Source organism: Leucoraja erinacea, chromosome 7 (genome assembly GCF_028641065.1).
Source record: "Leucoraja erinacea ecotype New England chromosome 7, Leri_hhj_1, whole genome shotgun sequence".
Classification (NCBI taxonomy): Eukaryota; Metazoa; Chordata; class Chondrichthyes; order Rajiformes; family Rajidae; genus Leucoraja; species Leucoraja erinaceus.
Window position 1 is genome coordinate 56,189,783 of NC_073383.1, and position 26,390 is coordinate 56,216,172.

At 44.0% G+C, this 26,390-nt stretch overlaps 1 protein-coding gene and 1 pseudogene across 1 annotated transcript in view; one reads left to right on the top strand and one right to left on the bottom strand.

Moving 5' to 3' along the window:
* ubxn4 (UBX domain protein 4) overlaps positions 1 to 21,890 on the top strand; it is a 64,350-nt gene extending 42,460 nt beyond the window's left edge. Inside the window, exons 9-13 of the mRNA XM_055638642.1 lie at positions 74 to 201; positions 2,402 to 2,504; positions 7,533 to 7,664; positions 14,282 to 14,508; positions 20,909 to 21,890. Of these exons, the coding sequence (XP_055494617.1) occupies positions 74 to 201; positions 2,402 to 2,504; positions 7,533 to 7,664; positions 14,282 to 14,508; positions 20,909 to 21,047 (729 nt within the window). The 3' untranslated portion in view covers positions 21,048 to 21,890. The remainder of the gene's footprint in view (positions 1 to 73; positions 202 to 2,401; positions 2,505 to 7,532; positions 7,665 to 14,281; positions 14,509 to 20,908) is intronic.
* A 1,695-nt stretch (positions 21,891 to 23,585) lies between these two features.
* Positions 23,586 to 24,680, bottom strand: LOC129699149 (protein FAM110C-like; annotated as a pseudogene).
* Positions 24,681 to 26,390: the final 1,710 nt, after the last annotated feature.

Genomic DNA, 26,390 nt, shown 5'->3' on the forward strand with positions numbered 1-26,390 from the left:
TTTCGGTGAAATATTGAATTTTTTTGTTCAATTTAGAATTTTTACTTTCGTTTTTCAATATTTTCCTTTTTAGGATCGTGCAGAGAGAGCTGCACGTTATGCAAAAACAAAGGAGGAGGCTGAGGCAGCAAAAAGAGCATCAGAGCTGGAAAGGCAGGCTGCTGAAGAAGCTAGGAAAAAAGCTATTAATAATGAAAGAAGGTACATTATTTGGAAAACATTTCAAAATATGTCAATAGACAATAGGTGCAGGAGTAGGCCATTCGGCCCTTCGAGCCAGTACCGCCATTCACTGTGATCATGGCAGATCATCCACAATCAGTATCCTGTTCCTGCCTTCTCCCCATAATCCCTTGACTATCTTTAAGAGCTCTATCTAACTTTCTCTTGAAAGCATCCAGATAATTGGCTGCCACTTCCTTCTAAGGCAGAGAATTCCACAGATTCACAACTCGCTGGGTAAAAAAGTTTTTCATCATCTCCATTCTAAAATGCCAGACCGGCATTCTAAATGGCTACCCCTTATTCTTAAACTGTGGCCCCTGGTTCTGGACTCAACCAACATCGGGAACATGTTTCCTGCCTCCAGCATGTCCAAACCCTTAACAATCTTATATGTTTCAATAATATATCCTCTCATCCTTCTAAACTCCAGAGTGTACAAGCCCAGTCGTTCCATTCTTTCAACATATGACAGTCCTGCCATCCCGGGAATTAACCTCGTGAACCTACGCTGCACTCCCTCAATAGCATGAATGTCCTTCCTCAAATTTAGAGACCAATACTGCACACAATACAGCAGCTGTGGTCTCATTAGGGCCCTGTACAACTGTAGAAGGACCTCTCAGCCCGTAAACTCCTCTTGTTATGAAGGCCAACATGCCAACAGCTTTCTTCACTGCGTGCTGTACCTGCATGCTTACTTTCAGCATCTTTACTTTTTAATTTAATTAACCGCATGTTCTGGAGTTGAATTGAGAAGTGAGCTTTACGGGAGAGTGGAGACCAAGTGAGACAGCAGGGATTGCAGGCTAGAGGAAGCTGGAATGAGGGAGGGGGATATTAAGAAGTGAGGCCATTAGGCTACAGGCAATAAGGATGAGGGTCAAAGTAGGCCATGTTAAGCCTGTGCAGCAGCAGCTGGTCTTCAGTCATTTTGGATCACCTTACAGTAAACCAAGACCTTGCTCTGCCAACTTAACGCAGTAATAGCCACTCCATATTGGAAGAATTCATACAGAGCCATTTTCCACTCCTCAGAACCAGGTTGGAAGCAATTTATCCCTGATCCTGGAGGTCTGGCAGAGAATACAGTGCTGTTAAGTGGAAGGTTGCAGGTGTTTGACTCAACAGTCTTAAAGAAACAAGGATATATTTCCAGGTCAGGATAGCGTGTTACCTGGAGGGATGCTTCATCATCCAGCATGTCTGCTGTCCTTATCCTTCCAAGTGACGGAGACTGCATTTAGAAGCATTAGTTTATTCCCAAATACATTTTATAGCATGGCAGATGCAGTGGATATTGAATTTGAAGGATGTTTGTTGAACAACTTGTGTGTTGTTTAACTTATGTAATTTGTCGTCAATTGTGTGGACCTTCCAGAGGTTTGTTGATGTAAATGGAAAGTATTTTGATGCGTCTCAATAGATAGCGGAAGAGCTTGTTGAGTTGGGAAATGTGTCATTCACTGCAGAATAGCCAGCCTCTGACTTGCTTTAATGAGATGAAATTAAATAATTTTTGAGTTACAACTGATTCTGGTATTTCCTAAATTATGCAAGAAATTACTATTATGACAGAATTTTTAAATCTCAAACCAGCTTAGTTCGTAAAAAGACCAACCCATTCTCAATATTAAATGTTAAAAACTGTTAGTCAAAGTCATACAGCATGAAAACAGGCCCTTCAGCCCAGTGTGCCCGTGCTGACCAAGGTGCTCCATCTATGCTGGTCCCACCAGCCCATGTTTGGCCCATGTCCCTCTTAACCTTTCCTGTCCATGTACCTGTCCAAATGCCTTTTAAAAATGTTATTATAGTTTTTGCCTCAACTACCCCCTCTGACAGCTCATTCCATACACCCACCACTCTTTGTTAGTATTGTGAAATGTCAAGGAAACCATCTAATTGCATTTGATACTGCATACACATAGATTATCAACTAAAATGTGTCTCAAATGAAACATTAAAGGCTTTCTATTCTTTGTGTCAAGCATTCTTTGAAGATATCAAAAACTTTGCTAAATTAATAGCTAATTAACTTGAAAATTTTGGTCTCTTTTGTAAAGTATTTAAAGCCAATGTTTCAATCTTGATATAGTTGCATTTTTGTACATTGTGGCTGTACATCAATAATCCCTATACTAAAAGATGTTTCAAATGTTGTCTTTTGCCTTTGTAGTAAAATGTGCAGAATCCAGTTTAGACTTCCTGATGGATCTTCCTTTACAAACCAGTTCTTACCAGATGCCTGTTTAGAAGAAGCAAGAGCGTTTGCTGAATCGGTAAAATAATATATTTGATTATAATAAGACTTTTTCAATCTTTCAAACGGCGTAGATCCTTGGTTAAATCTCTACCATCTTTTACTATTGCACTGCAGTGATAATTTAATCATTGCATTGGCCCTTCGAAACATAGTGGAGCATTTAGAGTACTTCCAAGCAACTACCAAAGTTTTATTTTGCTAGCACTATCAGTTTTATTTAAGGATGAAACCATTTTTGTCTGTGTAATAAGGTAAAATATCTTGGGCATTTTATCACAGAACAAATGACAGATGATGAGAATATTTATAGGCAACGACGTATGCTGTATGTGCAGCCGAATATTCTCTTGCGTAAGTTTGGTGCGTGTACAGATGTGGTGGAGATGTCTCTGTTTAGAGCATATTGCACACCACTCTATACTGCGCACCTGTGGCCAACCAAGGAAAGACAAGTTTGCAGAGACTAAAGGTGGCCTATAATGATGACATGAGAACACTGCTAAGGAAACCTAGATGGTGTAGTGCTAGTAAAATGTTTGTGGCTGCAGGAGTCAGTACTTTAGAAGTTATCCTAAGAAATCATGTATAAATTCATTTGCAGGATAAATTACTCTAAAAATGTAATTATCGTGGCCTTGTCAAACATAAGGTTTAGCACTACACGCTACAAATCCCAGTTGTGGAGACACTGGTATGGCTGTCTCGTTGTAGGACACTGATTTTCTTTTTATTCTGGATTTTAAATCATGTTTTTTTCTTTTTGGTATATAATTGATGATGTTTTTATAAGTAACTAGACCAAGTGCAGACCCGTTGGGTCTGCTCCCCCAATGGTGTGATTCCCCCAACCCAATATTCCACCATGCACCCGTCTCCTCCAATGGAACTGAAGCCGTTGCCAAATGTAAGTTTCCAGCACTCCCCTGCCTCCCTCAATTGCACCTCCCCTGCCTGCTGCAGCAGTGAAAAGTTCAGTGTTCCTGCCTTGCAACTTTGTTTCGAAGTGTGTTGGAAGCTGATAGGAAGGAGCAGCCGTCAACGAATCAAAAGGCAGGAAGGGATCCGTACTGCAGGCGGACGGATGGATTTGAGTTTTATATATTAATAGATATAATAAGCTTTTATATGTATTTTATGGTGTTTTTATATGCAATGTATTTTATTTAATGTCTCTTGTCTGGACCTTGAGTCTGAAATAAAGTTCAATAATAATTTTGTATTTAGCTTTTCCCCATGAACCTCAAAATATAAAACGTGTTTCTTCAAATACACTTTTTTATGAAGCCAGTCAAAATAATGATTACCGTATTTCCCGGCAATGAAGACGCACTTGCGTCTAAGAAGCACCCCCAATTTAAGTTTCAAAATTTTGAAAAAAGAATGGTGGGACAGGACCATGGGTTTGGTTTAGTCCAGGGATCTGCAACATCGCCTGCGTGCCCCGGGACTGGCTCAGTTCCCAGATCCCTCGTGTCCCCCGGACTGGCTCAGTTCCCAGATCCCTTGCGTCCCTGGGACTAGCTGCAGTTCCCAGGTTGCCTGCCCCGGGACTGGCTGTAGCGCCCAGGTCGCCTACCCTGGGACTAGTAGAGATAGAGAGAGAGCAAGCCCGGGACGGAGCATCCAGCCTCCGCCCAGTCGCTACCCGCCAACCACCACCTCCACCGGTTGCGCCTGTGATGAAGGACACCGTGGCTGGCTGGAGGACAGTCTGACAGAAGGCGCTGAGGTGGGGGCCGGTTCCGCTGTGCTGAGGTGGCGGCCGCTCGCAGCCACCCGTGATTAGCTGCAGTTCCCAGGTCGCCTGCCCCGGGACTACTAGAGAGAGAGAGAGCCCGGGACAGAGCAGCCAGCCTTCCACCTAGTAGCACGTCCGGTTACGGCGGCCGCTCGCAGCCACCCGAGCTACTTCCCTCCCCGGGCCAGACTTCCCACACGCTGTGAAAGGAATTCATTCCTCCCCCCAGCGGCGCTGTCCTTTTACAGCCGCTTCCCACTCTACCAACATGTAGAGGAACCAACGAGAGAGCAGGCTATTCTAGACTGGGTATTGAGTAATGAGGAAGGGTTAGTTAGCAGTCTTGTTGTGCGTGGCCCCTTGAGCAAGAGTGACCATAATATGGTTGAGTTCTTCATTAGGATGGAGAGTGACATAGTTAATTCAGAAACAAGGGTTCTGAACTTAAAGAAAGGTAACTTTGAGGGTATGAGGCGTGAATTGGCCAAGATAGACTGGCAATTGATTCTTAAAGGGTTGACGGTGGACATGCAATGGAAGGCATTTAAAAACTGCATGGATGAACTACAACAATTGTTCATCCCAGTTTGGCAAAAGAATAAATCAGGGAAGGTACTGCATCCGTGGATAACAAGGGAAATCGGGGATAGTATCAAAACAAAAGATGAAGCATACAAATTAGCCAGAAAAAGCAGCCTACCAGAGGACTGGGAGAAATTCAGAGTCTAGCAGAGGAGGACAAAGGGCTTATTTAGGAAAGGGAAAACAGATTATGAAAGAAAATGGCAGGGATCATAAAAACTGACTGCATTCGTTTTTATAGATATGTGAAGAAAAAAAATTAGTTAAAACAAATGTAGATCCCTTGCAGTCAGAAACAGGTGAATTGATCATGGTGAACAAGGACATGGCAGACCAATTGAATAACTACTTTGGTTTTGTCTTCACTAAGGAAGACATAAATAATCTGCCGGAAATAGCAGGGGACCGGGGGTCAAATGAGATGGAGGAACTGAGTGAAATCCACGTTAGTCGGGAAGTGGTGTTAGGTAAATTGAATGGATTAAAGGCCGATAAATCCTCAGGGCCAGATAGGCTGCATCCCATAGTGCTTAAGGAAGTAGCCCCAGAAATAGTGGATGCATTAGTGATAATTTTTCAGAACTCTTTAGATTCTGGAGTAGTTCCTGAGGATTGGAGGGTAGCTAATGTAACCCCACTTTTTATAAAGGGAGGGAGAGAGAAAATGGGGAATTACTGACCAGTTAGTCTAACATCGGTAGTGGGGAAAATGCTAGAGTCGGTTATTAAAGATGGGATAGCAACACATTTGGAAAGTGTTGAAATCATTGGACAAAGTTAGCATGGATTTATGAATCATGTCTGGCGAATCGTATAGAATTTTTCGAGGATGTAACTAGTAGAGTAGATAATGGAGAACCAGTGGATGTGTTATATCTGGACTTTCAGAAGGCTTTCGACAAGGTCCCACATAAGAGATTAGTATGCAAACTTAAAGCACACGGTATTGGGGGTTCAGTATTGATGTGGATAGAGAACTGGCTGGCAGACAGGAAGCATAGAGTCCTTTTCAGAATGGCAGGCAGTGACTAGTGGGGTACCGCAAGGTTCAGTGCTGGGATCCCAGCTATTTACAATATATATTAATGATTTGGATGAGGGAATTGAATGCAACATCTCCAAGTTTGTGGATGACACAAAGCTGGGGGGCAGTGTTAGCTGTGAGGAGGATGCTAGGAGGCTGCAAGGTGGATAGGTTGGGTGAGTGGGCAAATGCATGGCAGATGCAGTATAATGTGGATAAATGTGAGGTTATCCACTTTGGTGACAAGAACAGGAAAGTAGACTATTATCTGAATGGTGGCCGATTAGGAAAAGGGGAGATGCAACGAGACCTGGGTGTCATGGTACACCAGTCATTGAAAGTAGGCATGCAGGTGCAGCAGGCAGTGAAGAAAGCGAATCGTATGTTAGCATTCATAGCAAAAGGATTTGAGTATAGGAGCAGGTAGGTTCTACTGCAGTTGTACAGGGCCTTGGTGAGACCACACTTGGAGTATTGCATACAGTTTTGGTCTCCTAATCTGAGGAAAGATATTCTTGCCATAGAGGGAGTACAGAGAAGGTTCACCAGACTGATTCCTGGGATGGCAGGACTTTCATATGAAGAAAGACTGGATAGTCTTGGCTTGTACTCACTAGAATTTAGAAGATTGAGGGGGGATCCTATAGAAATTTACAAAATTCTTAAGGGGATGCGCCTGTGATGAAGGACACCGTGGCTGGCTGGAAGACAGGCTGACAGAAGGCGCTGAGGTGGGGGCCGGTTCCGCTGTGCTGAGGTGGCGGCCGCTCGCAGCCACCCGGGATTAGCTGCAGTTCCCAGATCGCCTGCCCCGGGACTAATGGAGGCAGGCGGATGCAGGAAGATTGTTGGGGAAGTCCAGAACAAGGGGTCACAGTTTAAGGATAAGGGGGAAGACTTTTAGGAACGAGATGAGAAAAAAAAAATTCACACAGAGAGTGGTAAATCTGTGGAATTCTTTGCCACAGAAAGTAGTTGAGGCCAGTTCATTGGCTATATTTAAGAGGGAGTTAGATGTAGCCCTTGTGGCTAAAGGGATCAGGGGGTATGGAGAGAAGGCAGGTATAGGATACTGAGTTGGATGATCAGCCATGATCATATTAAATTGCGGTGCAGGCTCGAAGGGCCGAATGGCCTACTCCTGCACCTGTTTTCTATGTTTCTACAGCCGCTTCCCATCAGCTGCCCGCAATGAGGGATAGACTTGGCTCAGTACAGCAACATTGTTCTTGATGTTGCTGAACTAAGGGAAAGCCAAGTCTATCTTTCTTGGCTAACAACCTAACCTTCGGTCTTGAAGAAGCAGGTAAATTTATGTGCCTTATTTTTGAGTACAAAATAGCGCTTCATTGCCGGGAAATATGATAATTTGACATAGAATTATTGGATAAAGAATTGATAACTTTGCTAATATTTTGTTTTTGAATGGTTTATATTAAAAAAGTATTTGGAATCTTAATTTATTAAGTGTATTTGATAAGCTCTAATGCTTCCACTTTTGAAGGAAATACTTAAACCGTTGCTCTATTTCCGTATCTATATTTTCTTCAGTTTAAAATGTATAATGTACATTCTACTTGGCAAGGGCAACACTTTTGTTGTTGTTACCTGTAGTCTGGAGTAGTATTTCACTAGCTATTCAAGACTGGATCATTTCATGCAACATGCTCCACATCTGATTTAGTTTCTTTTTTCTGCAGCATGTTGGTGGTAAATATGGAAACTTTGAATTAGCAATGACATTTCCAAGGAAACAATTTACAAAAGAGGATTATAAGAAAACATTGGCTGAACTGGAGTTGGTACCAAATGCTTCAATCATCCTAGTCCCAGTATGTACATTGATACCTTTTCTTTTACATAATTTTTACTTTATGCTGTGCAATGCACATAGTGCTTCTGTCATGAATAAAATACTTTAAAGCCAAAGTTGAAACAAAGATGAATTTTAAGCAATGTGAACTGAAATTGGTTTGAAACTGGATATGAAATGGAGAAATTCTTTTGATGCTGTTTTCGGGACATGTTTGCTTTTTAATGTAAAAATAGAGCTGTACTGAATGTTAACAGGCCCTCAGAACCAATCTACATGCTGAACAGTTCCGAATTGAACTGATCCCACTTGCCTGTGCCTGCCCCATAGCCCTTCAAGCTTTTCCTATCCATGTATCTGTCCAAGTGTCTTTTAAATGTTGTAACTTTACCAGTTGTAAATCAGGAGGCAGCTCGAATGTCGGCGAAATATCACTCCCTTACGAGCTCAATGTGTTTTACGCACGCTTTGATAGGGAGAATACTGATGTGCCTTCCCAAGTCCCCATTTGCTGTGATGGTATTTCAGTCACAGTCACAGAGGCCGACGTCAGGAAATCCTTCAGAGGGGTGAACCCTCGAAAAGCGCCTGGACCTGATGGTATACCCGGTCGTGTTCTAAAAACCTGTGCGGACCAACTGGCTGGAGTTTTTACGGACATTTTCAACCTCTCATTTCTGAGGTCTGAGGTTCCCACCTGCTTTAAAAGGGCATCAATTATACCGGTGCCCAAGAAGAGCAAGGTGACGTGCCTCAATGACTATCGACCAGTGGCACTAACGTCTATGGTGATGAAGTGCTTTGAGAGGTTGATCATGACGCAAATCAACTCCTACCTCGCCAAAAACCTGGACCCACTGAGTTCGCTTACCACCACAATAGATCAACGGTGGATGTGATCCCGCTGGCTCTCCACTCCGCTCTGGACCACTTGGACAACAAAAACTCATATGTCAGGCTGTTATTCATTGATTACAGCTCGGCATTTAACACAATCATCCCCTCCAAGCTGGTTACCAAACTCGCAGAACTGGGTCTCTGGCATCGCTCTGCAATTGGATCCTCGACTTCCTCATTCACAGACCACAGTCTGTTCGTATTGGTGGAAATGTGTCAGCCTCGATAACAATCAGCACAGGAGCACCTCAAGGCTGCGTGCTCAGCCCCCTGCTGTACTCTATACTCATGACGAAATAGCCGGTCATAGTGCGAACTCCATCATCAAGTTCGCTGATCACACCACTGCTGTGGGACGTATCACTGATTAGGATGAGTATAGAAGAGAGATCGAGCGACTTACCATATGGTGCCAGCACAATAACCTGACCCTCAACACCAGCAAAACCAAGGAACTGGTTGTGGACTTTGGAAGGAGTAGGATGGGGACCCACAATCCCGTTTATATCAACGGGTCGATGGTTGAAAGGGTCAAGAGATTCAAATTCCTGGCGTGCACATCTCTGAAGAACTTTCCTAATCCGAGAACACTGATGCAATTATTAAGAAAGCACATCAGTGCCTCTACTTCCTGAGAAGATTACGGAGAGTCGGTTTGCCCAGGAGGACTCTCTCTAACTTCTACAGGTGCACAGTAGAGAGCATGCTGACTGGGTGCATCATGGCTTGGTTCGGCAACTTGAGCGCCCTGGAGCAGAATATAGTACAAAAAGTAGTAAACACTGCCCAGTCCATCATCGGCTCTGACCTCCCTTTCATCGAGGGGATCTATCGCAGTCGTTGCCCCAAAAAGGCTGGCAGTATCATCAAGGGCCCACACCATCCTGGCCACACACTCATCTCCCCACTACCTTCAGGTAGAAGGTACAGGAGCCTGAAGACTGCTATGACCAGGTTCAGGAATAGCTACTTCCCCACAGCCATCAGGCTATTAAACTTAACTCCAACAAAACTCTGAACATTAATAGCCCATTATCTGTTTATTTGCACTTTATCAGTTTATTTATTCATGTGTGTATACATTTATATAATGGTATATGGACACACTGATCTGTTATGTAGTCATGCCTACTATGTTCTGTTGTGCTGAAGCAAAGCAAGAATTTCATTGTCCTATCAGGGACACATGACTATAAACTCTTGAATCTTGACCTATACCATTTCTTCTGGGAGCTCATTCCATATATGCACCACCTCCTTGTAAAAACTGGCCATCTTTTAAAAACATTTCCTCTCACCAGAAAAACCTATGGTTTCCAGTTTTAGACTCTTCAGCCTGGGAGAAAAAACTATGGCTGTTCACCTTGTGAGTTTATGAACCTCTAAGATCACCCTCAGTCCGCTACTTTCCAGGAAGAAAAAAAACCAAGCATAAACTTTCCAGACCCAGTAACTTTGTTCATCTTTTTTGCACGCTTTCTTGTTAAACAACATTCTCCCCATAGCAGTAGCCTTGACAATGGTGTTATAGCTGTAACATGTACACTGATGAATGAAGGCTGGTGTGACAAACACCACCTTCCTACCCTGTTGATCTGTTTAACACTTGCATGAAACAATGTACAATGCTCCCTAGAGCCCTCCTCAGGCGAATGTGTAAGCCCAGCCCAGATTTGTCTTCCAAAATGATGCACTTCAGATTTATCCCAATTAAACTCCCATCTCCCATTTTTCGGCCTATTGGCCCAGATGATCAAGATCCCGTTGTAATCTTGGATAAACTTCAATCTCCATTTCACCACCAAATTTGGCGTCATCCACAAACTTACTAACCACGCCACATACATTTGCATCCAAATCATTAATATAAATAACAATATCGATTGATAGGTTGAAAGTACATTAAGTAAAACATTCAAAGTCTATTAATTTCCTGATGTGATTAAATTTTAATGTTCATGATTACTAGGAACTAAATTTAGTATTCTAAAAATGTTTGCAGCTAACATGCATACAGACAGGGCCGGCCTTAAGCCGATTTGACCGATTGCTCCCATTTGGGCCCCGCGCCTAATGGGGGCCCCGCACTAATGTTCCGTATTTCGTACGAAATACGAATTCTCTTTGTTAAATAAAGATTTTTTTTAATTCGCCATCCGGATTTTTTTTTAAAGAACATGTATAACAACCGCTGCACGGCCATCAGACACAAACGATGTGTTAACTCGTACTGTTAGCACTTCTTAACATGAAGTATTTAACAAGTTGTTATACAATGTCATCAATCTGCATCCATCCACATTCCTCAGTAAATGTTATTGTGTTTTGAATAAGTATTAATGACGCCATGTTCCTTTGAATAAAATTCACGCGGCGTCAATAATACTTGTTTAAAACACAATTACATTTACTGAGGAATGTAGATCGATGACACATTGAGAATTTCTTTAAACTCACCATCATGAGTGAGGGTCCCGGACCGCGAGAAGGGGCTTCTTCCTGGTGTGCAGGTTAGTCTTTCACCTACCGACCCATGTTGTGTCTCTCTGTGTTTTGCTCTCTCTCTCCCTCCCTCTCCCTCTCGCGCTCTCTCTCTATCACCCTGTCGCCTCAGCATTCCCGGAATCATTGACGTTTTGCGGTAGACAAAAATGCTGGAGAAACCCAGCGGGTGAGGCAGCCGCTTTTTTGTTTGGCTCTGAAGTTGAAGGTGGCTCAGCAGGACGGGCAGCAGCTCTGGGGAGAGGGTTGCGTTTCTGGTTGAGACCCTTCTTCAGACAATCACAAGTACTCTCACCGACGAGAGTTCAATTCAGTCTGAAGAAGGGTCTTCTCTCCAGAGTCGCTGCGCTGCCTGTCCTGCTGAGTTACTCCAGCATTATGTCTATCTTTCAATTTTCAGAGAAATACAATTTCTCACGGGGGGCTTATAATGTCTCTAACCCCCTCTGGGACCCTCTATACCACCTCTATCCCCCCCCTATTCCCCTCTATAACACTTCTGAACACTTCTATACCCATCTGAAGCCCTCTAAACATCTCTAAACTGTTTAAACCCCTCTAAACTAGGAGGCTGCAAGGTGACTTGGATAGGCTGGGTGAGTGGGCATGGCAGATGCAGTATAATGTGGATAAATGTGAGGTTACCCACTTTGGTGGCAAAAACAGGAAAGTAGACTATTATCTGAATGGTGGCCGATTAGGAAAAGGGGAGATGCAACGAGACCTGGGTGTCATGGTACACCAGTCATTGAAAGTAGGCACGCAGGTGCAGCAGGCCGTGAAGAAAGCGAATGGTATGTTAGCATTCATAGCAAAAGGATTTGAGTATAGGAGCAGGGAGGTTCTACTGCAGTTGTACAGGGTCTTGGTGAGACCACACCTGGAGTATTGCGTACAGTTTTGGGCTCCTAATCTGAGGAAGGACATTCTTGTCATAGAGGGAGTACAGAGAAGGTTCACCAGACTGATTCCTGGGATGTCAGGACTTTCATATGAAGAAAGACTGGATAGACTTGGCTTGTACTCGCTAAAATTTAGAAGATTTAGGGGGGATCTTATAGAAACGCACAAAATTCTTAAGGGGTTGGACAGGCTAGATGCAGGAAGGTTGTTCCCGATGTTGGGGAAGTCCAGAACAAGGGGTCACAGTTTAAGGATAAAGGGGAAATCTTTTAGGACTGAGATGAGAAAAACATTTTTTACACAGAGAGTGGTGAATCTCTGGAATTCTCTGCCACAGAATGTAGTTGAGGCTAGTTCGTTGGCTATATTTAAGAGGGAGATAGATGTGGCCCTTGTGGCTAAAGGAATCAGGGGGTATGGAGAGAAGGCAGGTACAGGATACTGAGTTGGATGATCAGCCATGATCATATTGAATGGCTGTGCAAGCTCAAAGGGCTGAATGGCCTACTCCTGCACCTTGTTTCTATGTTTCTATGACTGCGTCCAACTGCTGTCTGGTTCGTTGATCGGTTTGCTAGATATGAACTTTTGGGAGAGAAAAATGCTCATGGCACCCAAACGTGTTAAACAGAAATTGGTCAGATATTGAGCTTTACACCAAAGATAACCATATAACAATCACAGCACGGAAACAGGCCATCTCGGCCCTACAAGTCCATGCCGAACAAATTTTTTTCCCCTTAGTCCCACCTGCCTGCACATGTACCATAACCCTCCATTCCCTTCTCATCCATATGCCTATCCAATTTATTTTTAAATGATACCAATGAACCTGCCTCCACCACTTCCACTGGGAGCTCATTCCACACCGCCACCACTCTCTGCGTAAAGAAGTTCCTGCTCATATTACCCCTAAACTTCTGTCCCTTAATTCTGAAGTCATGTCCTCTTGTTTGAATCTTCCCTATTCTCAAAGGGAAAAGCTTGTCCACATCAACTCTGTCTATCCCTCTCATCATTTTAAAGACCTCTATCAGGTCCCCCCTTAACCTTCTGCGCTCCAGAGAATGCGCTCCAGAGAATAAAGACCTAGCTCTGCTATAGGATCTTTGCTTTACACAGTGAGGAAATGTGAAATAATCACTGAATTTAATTTTAAATGAATGTACCTGCATGTTATACTGTTTAGTTTGGAGATACAACCAGATAGTCTACTGAGTTCGCACCGACCAGCGATTTTTGTTACAGATTTGACAATATTATTTGGCGGCCAATCAATCGCTGTCTCTAAGGGGGTTGCATCCAATCACCAACCAGCTTGCCTTAAAATTCCCGTCCAATCAACAAATAGGTCTCCTCCCGTTCAATCAGCCGCTGTCTCCAAGGGCATTGTGTCCAATCACATAATGCAGTTTAGTGGTAATTAGCAGCTACGGTAAAGGTTGGAAGCCAGCGGAGCTACTGACAGTCAAACGGGAGGGAGCAGGAGAGATTCACACAGTGTAGAATCCATAGCACCTAGTGTACAATTTCATAATATATACTAAATAACTGGGCTGACAGACCTTGGCTGGGAATCTGGGGCCCACCAAAATTGTTCCCAATTGGGCCCCGCACCCCCTAATGCCGGCCCTGCATACAGAGTATTAAAGAGTAGATTTGATCTCTTAGAAGGAATGCTATAAAATTGAAATAATCTATTTTATGGGGGAATCGCTATTTCAGTGCCTCTTTTAAATTGACATTGTATTAAAGCAATAACGACACTGTTAAATATGCAATGTACTTAATATTTTGATTTTATGTACAATTAGTGCTTTATTCAATTGCATAGTTGCCTTTGTTGTGTATTTTAAAGTAAATTATTTTGCATGCTGTGCCACTTAGCATTTTATCCAAAGGTCAAAGAGTAGGATTAAGTAATTTATTCAAATGTGGCACATCTTGTAGTTCAAATTTGGGGTAAAAAAAATAGATGTTCACCTTTATAATTTACTGATTCTTTTGTAAGAATTGATTATTTTGGTGTGTTGCATGCATACCTAGAAGGACGAGAGTTGGGATGTTGTAGGTAGTGTTGAAGGGTAAAATTTTAATGCAGCGTCATATAATTCAATGTGGTAAATCCAGATGCTGCTTGATTGTTTTCCATTATTTCTGTTTTAGTCAAAACCTCATTTACAGCAGCATTTAGCAATATATTACAAGACAACTCTTAATTATTTAGTTGGACAACACATTAAGTAAAATTGATTTAAAGCATCCTCCATAAAAGGGTTTGTAGATATAGACGGATGTATTCAGGAAACTTGTGCTTGTTCTTGTCTTTCAAAGGGAGGAAGATCTACAACATCAATGATACCATCCTCAGAAGGAGGATTGTGGACTTTCTTGAGAACATTATTTTATCCAATTGTTGCTATTTGGAGATTTATCAACAATTTTCTGTTTGCTGGTGATCCCACGCAAAGATCATCCGGAGGAAATGCCAATCCAGCTCAAGCTCAAGCTCAACCAGAAACATCTAGAAATCCACCATCTGTTGTAACAGATGCAGACAGGTAACACATGAACTTTCCCTTGTGACAATAATGTGACATTATTTTAAAGTACATGTTTCACTCATGTTAATGAAGTAGATTTTGATGATTCTTGGAAACTTGTGTCTTTTATGTAGGAAGCATGTATACTTTACAAGTTAATGTCTTATCACAACTACCTCATTTCATCTTCCTCAATAAAGTTTGGGGAACCGATGGACGTCTTTCATGTCTATATCTTCACCTATTTGTCCCTCTTTCTTTGTCCTGTCCCTGAAAACCAAACTCACCTGAAGATTCTATCCTGTGTTAGGGCTCTTCTTTTTCATGTTTCTGGTAGATTTTAATGATTACTCTGTTCATTTTGTCCATGAGTCCCAGCTATTGCACCTTCACTGTTTTCAATGCTGAAGTTATCTCCCCTTGAACCTCCTGTTAACTGATATTGTTTATCAAATTATTTTTACTTGGGCACTCTCCTGGCCTCTCCCCTCCTCAAATCCTAACTATGTCCTGGCGAAATGCAACCCATCTTCAGTCCTCCCCTAGCTCCTTCAATATGTTCTTGCCTCCCAAATCCACCCCCATCTTTTGCAAAACCCCATTTTCAAACCTCCATATCACATGGTTGAATAAACACTTATTAAAGCCACAAATTAAAAATCCTTTGCTTAAGAAAGAACTGCAGATGCTGGAAAAATCGAAGGTAGACATAAATGTTGGAGAAATTCAGCGGGTGAGGCAGCACCTATGGAGAGAAGAAATAGGAGATGTATCGGGTCGAGACCCTTCATCAGACTTCAATTAAAAGTGTGTCTGTGTGTGTCTGTCTGTCTGCAGATTTATGTTTTACAAGTCATTGACATTTTAAGGTTGGCATGCATATTTGTGTGGTTAAGGTGATAAATGCCATGAATTAATAAGGGTTAATCTGCATCCGTCTGAAAAAGCTACTTTTATAACTACTAAACCAGGTTCGCTTCTTAATAAACAGACACCACACAAACTGTTTGGTAGACCAGTTCAAAACTTTACTTAACATCGGCCGATGGAAGGGAGCGAGAATTCCAGCTAAGTGACCAATGTAGACACTTAACCGTGCTCAGCCACCTTCTCTTAACAACAGAATTACATTGCCTTAAATAGGGTTTTTTTGTCCCCTTAGCACATTCCACAGACATTAGTCATGGTCAGAGGTACAGGAAAAGGTTTCCACAGAATGCATCACATCAAACCTTTTGTTTACATGGTACAAGATATACTAAAAACATTGGCCATTTGCTTTAGGTCATTTTATCTCCAAATAGACCACCCTAGCTCTTTTCGCTGCTTCCTCTGTCACTTGGTCCCTCATAAACATAGGTCATTTGTTTACAAAGATGTGACCGGCTATTTCTCTCTTCCTTTATTGCCTCTTCCCCATAAACATTGGTCATTTGGTTTATGGCATCTTACTTCAAAGATATCTCTCTTCCTCTCTTGTCACTTCCTCACTTGGGAGACAATGTTATAGGATTTATTATCTCACACACACCGCAACCTGAGGCAAGCCTAATTTGACACTAAATATAAGCTGTAAGCTAGCCCAGAAGCCAATTTAATATCTTCTTATATTTTTAACTAAAATTCGGCTTCATCACGTCCTCTTACAGAAGTAAAGCATATATAGAGGTTAGTGGAGTGAATATTAAGCACCAGTATAAGGTGCGGTATTTATTATTTTACTGCATATGAGAGCACATAAAACTAAACAGGTCATGCACAGTTCATGTATAGCCAGTAAATTTTCCAATTAGCGGGTTTGGCTTGCAGACGCGACCTGCACGTGTACGATAATAACCTCCAGCAGACACCTCATCCATCGCTGCTGAAGCAAGTCCCTTATCAGGTTAACGCGGAGGAGAAGACACCGGTGGAGATTGAGGAACCGGGGAAGGCAGGGATGGCACCGGGGAAGGCAGTGGAATCGCTGGAGCAGCATTCGCAGAGCGTGAGGGAAGACCAGCAGGCTGGTCCGGGTAAGGACGTGGAGGTGCTGGTTGATTAACCGGAAGGAGGTGTCGGCGGGTTCGCTGATAAATGCCGTTGTCAATACTGATCAAGTACGAGCGTGGTTCCGCGGTGGACCCCTGAATGACTCTGAGGCGGTCGTAACCTCGGAGTGACAGCAAACGGACAACCTGTCCCTTGTTGAGTGGTTGAAGCGGAGAACTGGTTTTATCATTTTCTTTGTATGTTGCGGCGGCGTTGGAGCTGGGATTGGATAACTGACAGCGTGCGAACTTGTGGTTCTAGTAGTTGCTTGGCCATAGGCAGAGTGGAGCGGGTTCGCCGTGACATGAGCCGTTCGGCTGCAGATCCCAGGAGAGGGTCGCGTACGTTGTTCCGAAGGTTGAGTAAGTCGAGATAAACATCAGAGCCGGCCCTGTGTGAGCGTTCCATTAGTTCCTTTGCACTATTTACCACGCGCTCAGCCAGGCCGTTGGACTGCGGGTACTCGGGGCTACTGGTAATGTGGTGTAGGTCCCAGTTTTTCGTGAAATTCCTGAAGAGCTGACTGGGGAACTGAGGTCCATTGTCTGAGAGCAGCTATAGGGGGGCTCCGTGGACAGAGAAGTGACTAGTTAGTTTCTGAATGACCATGGCTGAGGTCGGGCTACTGAGCAGGTCGATTTCAAACCATCCTGAGTAGGAATCGACTAAAACCAGGTATTGTTGGCCATGCCACTCGAAGATGTCGGCTGCTACTGTGGACCAGGGTAAGTCCGGCGTGGGGTGCGAGAGGAGTGATTGTTTCTGTTGGTGCGGGGTCAAGCTATTGCAGATCAGGCAGGCAGCAACCTTCTCTAGAATGTAGTTAGCCATGTCTGGCCAGAACCGCATTCCTTTCGCATGTTGAAGGGTTATTTCTGCAGCGGGATGGCCCCCATGGACAATGTCAAAGTATTTGCTGTGAAGAGACTTTGAGATGATTGCCTTGTGTCCTTTCATTATCACGCCGTCCTGAATGACCAGTTCGTCACGGACAGGGAAAATGGCTGGACAGCTTGTGGCAGGTGGTACTGTTTGTCTGGACAGCCGCGCGGATGACAGTGGCCAGCGATTGTAGTATTTCGTCTACAGCTGTTTGTGACACTAGGATGTCTAAACCGGCAAATGGGAGGCAGGAGACCATCATAACCGTGTACCCCTCATGCTCATCATCAGACATGTGTTTTCGCAGGTTGGGCGGGGTGCCCGTGAGAGGGTGTCAGCTATGTGCATGTCCTTACCACGTTCATAGGTTAGTCTAATGTCATATCTCTGTAGTTCCATCATCATGCGTTGTAAGCGCGCTGGTGCTGTGTGGATTGGCTTACTGAGGATACTGACCAGGGGCTGCTGATCGGTTTCGACCGTGATCGGGTTGCCAAAGATAAAGCCCTTGAATTTCTTGCAGGCAACGGTTACTGCAAGTAGCTCCTTTTCGATTTGAGCGTAGCGCTGTTCAGTGTCGGTCATGGTACGGGAAGCATAGGCAACTGGCCTGGAGCCCTTTCCGTATTCTTGTTGGCACGCAGCACCCGGTCCATACTGGGAGGCATCCTAGGAAGGATGACAGGCAATTTGGCATCAAAGTGTGCGAGGGTTGAAGTGCAAGACATTAGTTGTTTGAGGGTTTCAAATGCCCTCTGCTGGTGTTGGTGCCAGGAGCAGTGCGTATCCTTGTGGGTCAGTTGTCGCAGCGGGGCTGATAGCTCGCTGAAGTTTGGAATGAATTTCCCAAGGTTGTTTACCATGCCTAAGAATCGTTGTAGAGCAGTCATATAGGTGCTGACATTTCGTTGATGACAATGGTTTTAAATGGGTCTGGCTTAAGTCCGTTGTTGGTGAACACGTGGCCTACATATGTCACTTCATCGACCCAAAACCTGTATTTGAGAGGGTTGAGTTTGAGATTTACCTCCCTGGCACGATCCAGGACCTGTTTCAGGTTTGAGTCATGTTCTTGTGCATTGCGCCTGGTGACCAGGATGTCGTCTATAATTATGTAACATGGGTAGCTATCAAAGAGTTGTTCCATAGTACGCTGACAAACCTCACTGGCTGAATTGATGCCAAATGGCATTCGTAAAAAATCGATAACATCCGAAGGGCGTCGCGAATGTGGTTAACATGGAGGATGCATGGTCTAATGGCATTTGCCAAAATGAGTTCTTTGTATCTTGGACAGAAAAAAACTGGCTTTACCCAGGTTGGCAGCAACTTATTCCACTGTCTGCATTGGGTGATGTGGCCGTTTGATGGCAGTATTTAAATCCTTAGGGTTGATGCAGAACCTTATTTCGTCTTTGTTCTTCTTGACTGCTGCAACCCAGCTTTGACACTGTCCTTCATTGCATGTGGTATTTTGTGAGGAGAACGAACGACAGGTATAACTTCCTTGTCAGTCACAATGCTGTATTATGTGGGAAGCTTGCCCAGCTGATTGTCAAAAAGCTCTTTGTATTGTTCGAATAGTTGTTGGGTAGGATTTTGAGAGGTCGACAGCTGATACACAGTTTTGTAGAAGAAAACTAGGTTCATGTTACGGCATGCCTCATTGCCCAGAAGAAGTTGCACTTCTCCTTTTATGATAAAAAATTCCAAGTTGTAAACTTAAGAGCTAGATGGCATGGTAGTGGAATCGTACCCACTGGCTGCAATTACCCCCCACCAAATGGGTGTAACTTCGAAGGGTGTAACTTCGAGTTTGTTTTCAGAACAGTTTCATTGGTGTGAATTATTTTGAGATTGCCAGCCCGATTACGTTACATCTTGCCCCTGTGTCTATCTTGGCGGCAATCTTGGTGTTGATACTGAGCGTTGTCATGGGATCACTGTCTGTAGTCACCGAGTCAGGAATACAAGAATGTATGTTTTGGCTGACTTCTTGCACGTGCTGCGGTTGTGGTTCTGCTTCAGTCAGTGCTTCGTGGGAGAGTGGGTTCAAGTGCATAGAGAGATTGTTGTGACTGGGCCCTGTTGGCACAGGCACGGCAGCACAGGATAAAATGGCCTCTCTTTTTACAATAGAGACGAGATTTGCCATAAGCGGGGCCTTGCTCATAAAATTTTGGGTGTGAGCCACCACAATTACCACAGTTATTGACTAGATGATCAGTTACCCTCCCTGGTAACTCAAGATGCAATGTGCTTTATGTTCAATAACTTGTTTGCCTGGCCGCACCTGTCCCTTTCTTTTTGTAACTCAAAGCTTCATTGCTGGATGAGAGGATGAAATCATTGAGATTTTAAAAAAATGTGTGTCCAGACAGAAAGAAACGAAGAGAGAAAGCAATACATACAGGGGAGAAGGGGATAACTGGGTAGCAAAGTGATAAAAATGCACAAATTGAGAAGAGTGGGAGTGTAAGTTTTGGCTTGAAGTGATGATGCAGCAAAAATTGTGATAGTGTTGGTTCGTGGAGGGGTGAGTTAGATGAGAGTTCTGTTTCTGGGGAAGGTCTGCAAATTTTTATTTTTTTTTATTTACTGTGAGCAATATAAATAATGTCACATAACCAAATTTTATCTATCTGAATGCTGCATGATCAAATCAATCAACCTTTTGCATGGGTTTCATCTGCCCACTTATTTCTTGAGTTTACCAGCATGATATGATTTTGATTCACTTTATGTACTGGGTATCCTAGATTATCGGTTCATTTTCAATAGAATGACAAATCTGCAATCTATGGGTATTCCTGTATGGGGTAATCCAGCTGCTATATAGCAGAGGACCTGTTGGATGCCAGACAAAGTGGAAGGGCGATTAGCTGTTTGCCTGCCTCTCTCCCTCTGTATTGCAGCTAATATTTGATGATGTGGGGGATGGAAGGTGCTGTGCGTCGGGAGCTCAGTAGCTCCTCTTTACCTGATGCAGTGAGTGAATGAGCTGTTAGCAGTTTGTATTGTGTGACAACATCCAGTTGATTGCCTAGGAGCAACGACTGAGGAGTGTAAAGGGGAAGTTATGTTCATTTTCTTCTCTGTCTCCATCTCAAATACTATTCCTGGGGTTTGTCCTTGCTAATGATTGAACCCTCTGTGATCCATCTGTTCTGTGTGGTGTTTTCACTACGCGTGCCCTGAACAAAGTGGCAGCGAAACATCTGAATCTGGTGATAGATCTGTGCCAGCATTTGTTCTCAGACATAATAGTTTCTTCACAGCTTTCCATCTAACATGAATTCTCTTTGTTGTAATATACATTGCATTTGTAATTGGTGAGTGTGTCTGGTTTCATGGGTATTCTATTTACTTAAATGGAAAGCAGTTTCATGGGTATTCTATTTATTATAATGAAAGCAGTTGGAACAGTTGTCAACAGTCATGTTTTTTTTGCAGATGTGTGTTTGGAGTTGTCCTTTTTACAGATTTTACTGCTTTGCATTCTCAGGGAAGTGAGGAGGAGGAGAATGCTTGAGAAACGTGGAGAGGACTTCAAGAAGGAGGGAAGGATATACAGACTGCGGAGAGAGGAGGATACAGATGATGACAACAATACATGGAATGGAAATTCAACTCAACAGATGTAGCTTCTGCCATATTAAAGTACAAACAGTTGTATTTTATTTTGCTCTAAAGTTATACAAGTAAACTTCCATTTAAAAGAAAAAAACTGGACAGAGGATGCATTTTGTACTTCTGTTAATTTCCCGCATGGATTTATACAATATTACTGGTGGGGCAGAATAGTTGCTAAAATGCGAATGTGCAGAAAAATCATTTTGGGCAAATTCCAAATTATGTTTTCAGACATCTTTTAAAGTAATATATATATATTTGAAATCCTGTCTTTGGGTATTATCCATTCCTTGCCTCTATGACACATCAGTTATGATTCTCCAGCCACTGACCCTTATAATTTAAAGCTAATAATAAAATGTTTAAAGTTTTCCAAAACAAATGTGGGTTTGCAACTTGTTTTCCCACAACTTTATATATAAAATAGTGAATCATTGGTAGCATATCTGTCACATAAGATGAGTGTTTGGGATATTGCAATGCAGTAATGGTACACCCCGGTGGGGATAATGTTACAGCCATGGAAAAACAAAGGAAATGATTTACTAATGCCACTGAACATAAAGATATTTGTGCTTGAAACATTGCTGAACCTGTGATACTTTTATAACTCATGAAAATAATAGTTTTATTCAATTTTTCAAACACCTTTTTGTGGTTAAGTTGTATGTTTCCATTGTATGGTTCATGGCTTGATTAATGTTGGATACATTGATCGGAAGGACAGTCATTGGGTTTTATTTCATGCATTACAGGGAAATTCTGTACCCTGTATATATTAAAAAAAAATTACTTTGAGTTAATTTTGGAGGATTGTTTAAATAAATAGTGTGATTGTCACTTATTGAAAAGTCAACACTTTCAGAGTTTGTAAGTTGCTGAGGGGTGAAGAGAAGGTGGATGTTTGTGATAGGTTGGGAACTAAAGATAATTGCTGATGATCTGTGTGGAGGAGTATAAAGAAAAGGATATGAAAGAGAATGAGAGTGGGGAGGGGGTTGGGGGAGAGAGAAGAACTAAAAATGGAGCACACTGAAATTGTTGGAAATTTGAAATATGAGAGAGTGGAAGACACTTAATAAATTATGCAGCAGCAGTAGAGAGAAAAACTGAGTTAACATTACAGGTTAATGAATTAATCGGAACTAACCAGCTCAGATTTAGATGCAAATTCCCAGATATCTGAAATTGTTGAATTCCATTTTGAGTTCTGACAAATCTGCCAAAGGAGTTAGTTGAGGCAGGTACTATATCAATATTTTCAGATTCAGAGACACTTTTTCCCAGCTGTGGTCAGGCAACCGAACCATCCTATCAACAACTAGAGAGCAGTCCTGAGCTGCAATCTACCTCATTGGAGACTATCGGACTTTACTGGATTTTGTCTTGCACTAAAGCTTATTTCCTTTATTATTTATCTGTACACTGTGCATGGCAGCCCGAATGGGGGGTGCGTTGGTTGCGGTCGCACCCCTTTTTCCAGAATAAAAACAAATCCCCGGGGGTAAATATTTGCGACCTGCGCAGTTGGGGGAAGATGGTGACGCGGTAGCGACGTAAAACAACGTAAAACATTCTCTCTGCGCGTGCGGGGTTAGGTGCCGCCATTTTTAATGCATCGCCTCGACGCCCCGGGCCTAGATTGGGTGAGTGGGACCGTGAAATGTTGCGTTCTGGGAGGGGTAATCTGTTTTTTGTTTATCGGGGGTGTTCAACTACCAAATGGTCCAATCTGACACGCGGGATGATTTGGAGAACAAAAGGAGTGCCCGCTTCTCCGTGCTCGGGGCTGCGGTGTCTCCTAGCACGGTGCATCGCCTTCATCCACGGCATCGGAGCTTCGCCGCAGGTCAACCTGGCGGCCATGCAGCGGGTCCGTTGCCGGCGGGCGGTCATGACCCGACACCAGGCGCCGCTTCGGCCAGGTCTACGCCCCCCCCCCCCCCCCCCCAAGCCCGGTCCCTGTCTCCCCCCCGCCAGTCCCCCTCCCCGCCGCGGTCGGCCTCGCTTTGGTCGGCTGCAGCGGCGGAGGCTGTAGTGCGGAGTGGGACCGAGGGTCGGAGCGAATGTTGGGCCTCGTACAGCAGTGACCCCCCCCCCCCCCCATCCTCTACTGTCCCCCCCCCCCATCCAGCCTGTTCTGTAAAAAACCTTTTCACCCAGAGAGTTGTGAATTCATGGAATTCCCTGCCACAGAGGGCAGTGGAGGCCAAGTCACTGGATGGATTTAAGAGAGAGTTAGATAGAGCTCTATGGGGCTTGTGGAGTCGAGGGATATGGGGAGAAGGCAGGCACGAGTTATTGATAGGGGACGATCAGCCATGATCACAATGAATGGCGGTGCTGGCTCGAAGGGCCGAATGGCCGCTTGCACCTATTTTCTATGTTTCTATGAGCGACATTCACAACTATACGTTGGATTTATCCAGGTTTAACTTCTACAGTTGGTCATATACATCACGAATTTGGTCTGGAGATATTACAATTGAATATTCCAAAATCCAGGGGCAACATGGGAGTCACCGTGCGTCACCATGCATCACGCCGCGTCACGACCCGACCACGACGTGACAACCTCTATTCAGGCTGTCGCCAAAAATGTCACCCAAGTGGGACAGGCCTTTCACTCTGCGAAACATGAGGGCAAGGCTTTCCAAAGTGGCGTCGGCGGCAAACTTCTCCCTCGCCAGGTTCTCGATCACCTCGGGCTCGAGTCCAGTGCTCGAAGAAACTGTCCAAGCCCGAGCACGCTCGGGAGAAGCAGCAGCTGATGTGGAGTGCGAGCGCCGTAATCCACCTTCATCAACCTGCCACTTGAGCGGCTCCTTGGGATGACCTGTTGCTGATTCTTGCGGAGCTGCTGGCATGGTTACTTGTGCAACCTGGGATGCTGCTGGTGTGGTGACTGGTGCTTCCTGGGGTGGTTAGTTGTACACCCTTGGGTGCTGCTGGTGTAGTTACTTATGCACCCTGGGGTGTTGCTGGCGAGACTCTCCCTGGGGTGCAACTGGTGTGGTTACTTGCGAACCCTAGAGTGCTGCTGGTGTGGTTACTTGTGCACCCTGGGGTGCTGTACTCTCTGCTAATTCTCCCCCTTCCGACGTTGCTGCTCCCGTTGCTGGCCCCTGCTGCTTGTCGCCCGACCGCCAGATTTGGACCCACTTAGTTCATAACGATTAACAATCACCAGGCTGCCAGTGCCCTTTAAACTGATGGCGCTGCTGGTGGCCGCCGCTCCCCGCACAAACTCGCACTTCTGCAGGTACATAACCAGCGAATCAGGCCTGAGCTGCCACTTGGAGCTGGAGCGATGCACGATGTCAGGCGGGAGCACCAGCTGCCCGCTCTGCTGGGGGCTGCCGGAGGGCAGTTAAGTCTTCGTGTTGCCGCTGCCGCTGCTGCTTTCCTTCCTCGGGGGCAGAGCTGCCCAAACCATTGGCCTCCATTTTGCACCCCCTCGCCGTCTGGCTCTTCAAGTGCTTGGCCTTATCGGCAGCCAGTCTCCCCAGGGCACTCTGCCAACCCCGCCTGTCACCCTCCATTTGAGTGCGGAGGTAGCCGGGTCACTTGGCCATGAGCCCGAGCGGCAGAGAGATGCTCGCCTTGGGCGGCATGCTTGCAGTGGGTGCAATCTCGCTTGGCATCTTACTTTGATCCACCAGCCAATGTGGACAAACTCGTTTTCTCATCCACGAAGAAGCAAAGACCAGGACTTCCATGTAATCACCTGTCTGCAGTCACCTTAATCCACATTCACTATGACTTTGCCCATAACTTGGACAAAGTCGTGACTAGGTTTGCACAGTTACATTCTCGGAAAATTGAACTGGAAAATGTGTTTTATGGCTAAATGGCAATATATGCTGGTCTGCCAAGAGTGTTGTCAAAGTCTGAGAGGAACCCTGAACTGTCTGCTAATCCCCTCACATTTTGGGAGCCCAAACGGGGTACTGCAAGAAGAGGTGGAAGTCGGGCTACCTGCATCAGTGTACTAGCTGCGGAATGACACAGGCCTTGGACAGCGTTAATGAACTGAACACTGCCAATAAAGATTAAGTCACACTTCGGGAGACCAAACGTGGCACTGCAAGAAGAGGTAGAAATAGAGCCACCTACACAGTGTACTGCGGAACCACACATGCTTTGACAGCGTTAACAAAGTGAGGACTGCCATGCTAGATAGACTGGTCTGAGGTGCTATATTCGTGGAACCAGGAATGGCATATTGGCTAAGGCCAACTAATGCCTTTGCATTAGTAGTAGGTAAATGGCAATATACATCCAGGAACACCTGAATAGTTATGCAGCATCATGCCAGCTTGTTTGATTGTTTGGTAAACTATATGATGAATTGTGAAATTTATGTATATTATATATGTTCATGTTATGGAATCAAAATCAAGAATTATAAATTCACATTTCAAAAATGGTTTCACAATTCAGTAGTACTGATTTTCAATATTCCATAATGATATTTGAGAGTACATGAGGTTGCATGCAAAACACTGATTTTCAAAAATCCAGTTTCTGTGTAGTACGTTCCATTGCATTTAAGGGGGAAATACCGATTTCCCCTTCAAAATACAGATTTTTTGCCATCAAAATGTGGAAATGCTCGGTGAAACTTGGCAGCTCTGCAATTATTAATCTTGACCACCAAAATTATTTCTGAAATATTGGTCAAAAATTTGGTGCAAAAATGCTCCAAAAGAAGGCTCAGAATGCAACCGAGATCATCTAAAACCCCGGCCGCGAGGGGCTTCACGCTCGTGATGTGCGCTGTGCGCTCAATACTTCACATAAATGTTTTGTGCTCCTGTCATGCCACCCCCCTTTTTGAAAAGCTTTGTACGGTCCTGCTGTGGATGGCTCAATTGTAATAATTTATAGCCTTTTCACTGACTGGTTAGCACACAACAAAAGGTTTTCACTGTACCTCAATACTCATGACTAAACTAAACTTTAAAAGATATTTAAAAACATAATTACATTTTAAAAAATCCAAGGTCACAATGAGGTAGGTTAGAAGATCAGGACTACACCCTAGTTTATGGCAGGGCTGTACAGTAGCTTAATAATGAATAAACTGTTCTTGGATCTGTTGATATGTACTTTTAAGCTTTTATATCTTCTGTGGACTGGAGAGGGGAGAAGAAATGTCCAGGATGAAAAAAGTACTTGATCCCTAACTCTGCAATTCCTTGTCATGGACAGTGCTGTTGCCAAACCAAACAGTGAAGTATCCTGTGCAGGAAAGAACTGCAGTTGCTGGTTTAAATCGAATGTAGACACAAAATGCTGGAGTAACTCAGTGGGATAGGCAGCGTCTGTGGAGAGAAGGAATGGGTGATGTT